Consider the following 6,000-nt stretch of genomic DNA (forward strand, 5'->3'; position numbering starts at 1 on the left):
TCATGTGGTTTGGTGTTTGGGTGATAATGTGACATTCGCTGTGGCCAGAGCAGCGTATATTCTGAAAGGTGGGAGGGAAAGACAAGAAGTAGGTACAGGCAAAGGTCTGAGCTCACTGGGCAAGGTGTTTGTGATCCAGGGCATGGAATGGGGGTGCACTTGTGCAGGCGGCAGGGAGCCAGAGAGTGTTTAATCTGGGGACAGAGACTAGAGGCAGGAAGCCCTGCGGCAAGCGGTGGTGAGACCGCCCCGTCCTGGAGTGGAGTGAGCCCCCCTGCACAGGTGCGCCTTGGGCCTCTCCATCGTGACATGGGCTGTCCCAGTCCTTCCCTGGTGCTCTGGGGTCTGAGGAGCCAGGCGTGTGGGCAGTGGGTGAGTGTTTGCCCAGATGCCCTGGCTACACTGCTGAGGCGTTCCGGAGGCTCAGAGAGTGGAGGGCTCTTGTTTGTCTTCAGAAGTTACCAGGCTGGTTCTGAGCAGCTACTCTGAAATCACTCTGCCTCACGTGTGCCCCACAGAAAAGGGCTTTTCACTTTTGCTTTTGCTGTATTAGAGACAACATCAGGGACCTGAGACTCCATGTGTCAAGACTGGGCTTTTTTTCCAGAATGATCGTAGGCTGAGTTTGTTCTGATGGGGGTTCAGTCCCAGCTAGAGGCTGGGTGAGAATCAGGGAGCGCAAGCGGAGGGGAAGGTGTTCGACTCAGTGCTGGTGTCGGTAGCCTGTGAAAGCATCTGGCGTGAATGAGATCTGGGGTGGACAAGCTTGTTTCTCTCTGTACAGGGAGCCTCCCTGTATCCTCTTCTAAAGAAACCTGAGACTCAAGGCCTCCTAGACAGGCTGCCATCCCATGCAGGGGTCCAGGGCAGGCAGGTAAAGAGGGCACTGCTGGTGATGACTCAGGGCCATGCCTCTCCGCCATTTAGATCCTGATCTCGGCCGATGATGAGATGGAGGAGTCCGATGTGGAGGAGGACCTCCGGAGACTGACCCCCCTAAAACCCTCAAAGAAAAAGAAGCACCGCTTCGGGCTGCCCGTATGACGCATTCCCAAGCCGGGGTTGGGTCGGCAGAGGGTCGCTCCACTGCGTCCTTCCTCCCCTCCTCTCTCTGCCCCCTTCTACCTCCTCTCCTCTCGCTGTCTCCGCCTGCCCCCAGACTGCTGTGACTCTCGAGGGAGGTTGCCAGCCGGGCCTTGGCAGCTGGAGGTCCCCACGTTGCACTACAAACACTGACCAAATATGGAAGCAAGGCGTGTTGTTTGTTTGTTGTTGTCCGAGCGGTGTTGTGAGGGACCCAGAAGCCCTGTCCTGCGTCCTGCGTCCTGCTGGGTGGCCTCGAGGAGGAAAACTCTTGTGCACACAACCAGTGGGTGGAGCCTTGCCTTTCGGGGGAGTGTGAAGACATAACGTGTTTGGGGCTAAACGTTACTCGTTGACCAAGTTGGAACCGCGACGCTTTCTTAATCAAAATGGCTTTTGTAACTATTGATTTCTATAGCAGGTTTTATGAGCTGTCACAGTGTTAATGTTTTTTGAGTATGTGTTTATTTCCTATGGGACTAATGGGCAAAACATAGATTTTTAAGTCTTCCGTATGCTGTTGACTTTTATATTTTTAAGTTATATTTTCATACTATTGTATTTAAAAACTCTTTTTAATCCCCAAATAAATGGGTTTGTTTGCCTTTCATGGGACATGGACTGGTGGGAGGAAAAAGTCGGGAGTCTTTTATTTGGAACACTGTTAGGTAATCTATAATCAGATGAGGTAAATGATTCCGGTAGGAAGGGAAATGGGTCCTGTCTGATCTCAGCAAACCCAGTGGTTCCGCGAAGGTCAGTCCTGAGCAGGAGGCAGCTGGTCTGGATGTAGATTCAGGGGCCTTGTGTGTGTGGAACAGGAAGGGCCCTGCCCAGGACCCAGCAGCTCCTTGGCATTTCTGCTGGCAGGTTAGAAGTCTTAGTTAAACGTGACCAAGAAAGGAGTGTGAGAGGACGTTGCTGAGTCTGGAGAAATGGACATTCCAAAGCCACTCTTGTTTGTCCCCCTCCCCCCCGCCTCTTTTCAGAGCCTCCAAATCTGAGTTTAAAACGCAGCCTGGGCCTCCTCGCCTCCCACTGGTGCAGCCTTCAGAACCGGGCTCTGAACCCAGCTCCGGGGACCTCCTCTCTGGCTCCCCAGCGCCTGTCATTCTAGTGTCATTGACTTGTTTTGGGCAACAGTCTAGAGATTGCCTGCCTGACCAAGTGATCCTGTTTTTCACAGCCTCCAAAGTTGCGGGGTGGCTGGTGGTGGAGGTGAGAGAGCTCACACTCTGCGCCTACAGGCAGGACGAGGTGCATCTAAGCTTGTACCCCCATTCCTCAGCGTGGGCACAGGCCCCTGTAACTTTGGGAGTCTGCTGCCCGGCCATGGAGGGGGCTGACCCAGGGACTTGCCCTGCTGTGGTGGAGCAGCCCAGTGTTTTGTCCCAGCCCAGAGGCAGCCATGGAAGTTTAGGAATAGAAAACTGTACCACTAAGGTGCAAGCTGGAAGTGAGACCAGTGCAGGGAGGCCACACCACTCAGAACCTTCTTTTTAGACCTCCAGGAAAAGGTGTCCTACTCAAGCAGATTGGGTCTGAGTTGTGGCATGTGAGCCATGCTGTTAAACCAGGCACCCTGGGTTTGTCCTCTGCCTCCTGCAGTCCCTCCTGTCTGGGACATAGGGCACAAGCCTTGGGGAGGCCTTCCCAGCCCATCTTCTTCAAGGAGTCCAGAAGCAGGGGTGCTGAGAGGAGCTGGGACCTGAACGGCAGTGGGAGGTGACTCTCCTGGATTAGGTGTCTGCGGCCTGAGGGGAGAGGCGAGGCCAGGCCAGGCAAGGCGGCTTGTGAGATGAGAGCCTGTTTCTGCTCTCATTTTGTGCTCTTCCCCTACCCTACCCTAGGCCGTTCCCACCAATGAAGACCAGGGGCACAGGCCCCTGTCACTTGGGTCCTGGTGGATGACAGGCATCACTGACTTACCTTAACTTTGCCCTCCTGTTTCATTTTGAACAACCTGTGGCTGCAGCTGTTTTCTATACCTCGCTGAGCCCAGAATCAGAGCTTCACTTTCAGTCTTGAGCTCCTAATGTTTCCAAACCAAGGCCTGCAGTGTAGGGGAGCCATTGTCTGTGAAGGCAGGAAACTGGGTTATGCAGACCCCAGAGGATCTGCTCGTCTCAAGGCTTGTCTTGGCACCTGCTGGGCAGTGGGTTTCGGCAACAAAGAAGTAGCCAGTGAGTGATGGTTTCTCCCTGTATCCTGATTTTCTAAGGGCTTTGGTTTCTGGGCCGTAGTTGTGCAGTTAACCAATAGGGCATAGATGACGTCTGATCACACAAGGCCTTATTGGTGTGTGGGCCTGGATGGTCTGGCCTCATGGGTGTGGCCTTACCCTCCTCCTGACATGCACACACACACACACAGAGTTTGTATTCCCTAGGAGTGGCTCCTGCAGTTACTGAGGGCTTTTCTGTGGTACACTGTCCCAGTAGCAGAGGGCCATGGTCAGGACTTCCTTCTGAGCTGTCCTCCCTCCCTGGGATGAGTTTTCTCACCACCTGCTCCAAGGTGCCTTAAGAGGGGCAGCTCCTCACCCGGCCACATGGCAAGTATCACTGTGCTTGAGAAACCACAGAATACCAGCTGGGTACTGTGTGCTGTCTGACTGATTTGTCCAACTCTGGGCCTCAGCCAAGCCACCCATCATGGAAACTTGTAAGTCAAGGTCATGAACAAGTTTCTTGTAACTAATGGAAATAACTCAGTGAGGTAGAACTGCCATATCTGAATGAAGAGATCATGGTTGCTCCTTTTTCCTTCCATTGCCAGTAGATTGTTGACAGTGGCAAGGAGGATGTTGGTGAGATCCTGGGCAGCAGTGACTTCTTGGTCCACTGAGCCCGCAGACCTGCCATGTGAAGGCCTGTGGCCCATCAGTCAGCACACAGGGGGCCCTCCTGCCTCAAGCTTTAACCTGGAACAAGGCATCATGGGTTCGTGTTGCCCTGTCATGCCTTTAAAGGGAAACAATATAAAGGCTCAAATCCAATTGTAGGCAGTGTGGGCCTGGAGGCTGCAGCCCAGAGTCCCATCTGAAGGCTGCCCCAGGAGCCTGGAGGGAGCAGCAGGCTGGACTTCACTGGCCTTTTTGCAGCCAGGCCAATGTAAATGGCTCTGGGAACCTGCTGTCAGCCAGAGCAACACCTTTTGGGGTGCAGGGCTGCCTTTAGTAGCTTCACATGCTCCCAACTAGGAGTGGAGAGCTCTCTGCTTTATCCTGTGGAACACGGGCAGCTCTGAAGGGCTTTACTCTCGGGGAGGGACCTTGAACTCCTGAGTGGGTGGGTGGGTTGGTTTAATTTGATTTCTCCTGTGAAGTTTATTAGAAGTCAGACCAATGTGAGCAAACCATGGCCTGCTTCCACTGCCCTCCCCACGGGGGTGGTTCATTAGTGGTGTTACGATGCACAGAAACACATTTTTGGAATGAAAGGGAAGACGATGTACTCACATTGTAAAATGGTTTACAATAAAGTTTGACATCTTATTACAGTTTTTTAAAAAAGAAACTGTCACTTTTGTGCTTGTTGGTTGTGTGTTCTGTGGGGTTGCACCCAAGCTTAGTGAGATGAAGAAAATGTCCCCAGTGAGTTAGAAGGTTCTCCCCAGAAAACAGTGAGAATGAACTTGCATTGCCTCAAGGCAGATATGGGAGCCAAAATCTGCCAAGGGAAAAAATGCAAACATACTCTTGCCATTTCTACTTCCCAGCTAACTCAAGTGAAAGCTACTCTATCTCCCCCTGAGGAGCAGGAGGTGCTGGAGAGATGGAGTGTGGGGAGTAAACACCCCACATCCTTGTTCCTGAGGCCATGTTGCTGGAAGGCAGGAGCCTCGCTGGGCAGAGCGGCTGTGGAGCAGAGCTGGAGCACCCGGAGCCAGCAGCAGGGCCCTCACAGGCCGGGCCTGTCCTCAGTGCCTCTTGGCCCCTGTTTGGGGCCCTGGGTTTGTGCCCGCGGTTCTCCTAAGGCATTCCTCATGTCAGCACTTGTCTCAGATGGAGCCTGGCAGGCCTCGTGTTGGCCTCCTGGGGCCAGGACTGGGCAGGGGGGGATTGAGGTAGGATGAGGTCTGACAGCAATGAAGTGGCATTTCAGATAACCCAACGTCAGTGCCTGGTTGGGTTCTGTCTGCCTGGAGCCTTCAAGGATAAAAATACTCCCCATCACAAACTGACAAGGAGCTTGGGTTTGTCTGATCCAGCGGGGTTGGCCCTGACCTTCTACCCACGTCCACTCCCACACCCACCGCAGGCTGTGGATGCCGTGTGCCCTGAGGTCCTTCTCTTCAAGGATAGGGTGTTAGGAGCTAGCAGAGGAGTGCTGACTGACTTTAAGGGAGCCTGTCCCTCCACCCACAGCTCAGTGCCTGGAGTGGGCTTCACTTTCGCCCTCCCTTTCACCACCTAAATGTCCTCAGGCTAGGCGCCCTTCGGTGACCTTGTCCCAGTTGGCAGCTGTGTGCTGTTTCCTGCCTTCAGCTCACAGGTATCCTAACCACAATACGTGGTTTCCTCCCAGCCCTTCCTGGGCACTTTGCCTCCTCCTTTGCCCCTTTGTTAAACATGCAGTGGGAGCCAGACAGAAGGTGAGGGCATCAGCAAAAATGCAGCCACAATCTCTCCACCTGTGGGCCAGGGGCAGTCCTTGAGTCCACTGAAGGCCCAGCAAGCTGACCATGAGCATACACTCCCCAGCAGCAGACACAGGAAGCCTCTGCCCTGCTGCTGTGCAGGGCTGGAAAGTCTCCTCTGGAGTCAAGGGAGGGGATAGAAGAAAAACAAGCTTGGAGCTGTCCACCCTGGCTCAGGGCCCTCCCTTTCCTCGGGGACACCCCCCCCCCCCACTCTGGGATGGACTGTCACAGATGGATATCTCAGATTCCCACACACACATTAGAGGACCTCCG

At 53.9% G+C, this 6,000-nt stretch overlaps 1 protein-coding gene across 1 annotated transcript in view; it reads left to right on the plus strand.

Annotated features, from left to right (window-relative positions):
* The window catches only part of STIMATE (STIM activating enhancer), a 51,493-nt gene extending 46,886 nt beyond the window's left edge, over window positions 1–4,607 (plus strand). Inside the window, exon 8 of the mRNA XM_032458334.1 lies at window positions 928–4,607. Coding sequence (XP_032314225.1) covers window positions 928–1,044 — 117 coding nt within the window. The 3' untranslated portion in view covers window positions 1,045–4,607. The remainder of the gene's footprint in view (window positions 1–927) is intronic.
* Window positions 4,608–6,000: the final 1,393 nt, after the last annotated feature.

The sequence above is a fragment of the Camelus ferus genome, chromosome 17 (genome assembly GCF_009834535.1).
Source record: "Camelus ferus isolate YT-003-E chromosome 17, BCGSAC_Cfer_1.0, whole genome shotgun sequence".
NCBI lineage: Eukaryota > Metazoa > Chordata > Mammalia > Artiodactyla > Camelidae > Camelus > Camelus ferus.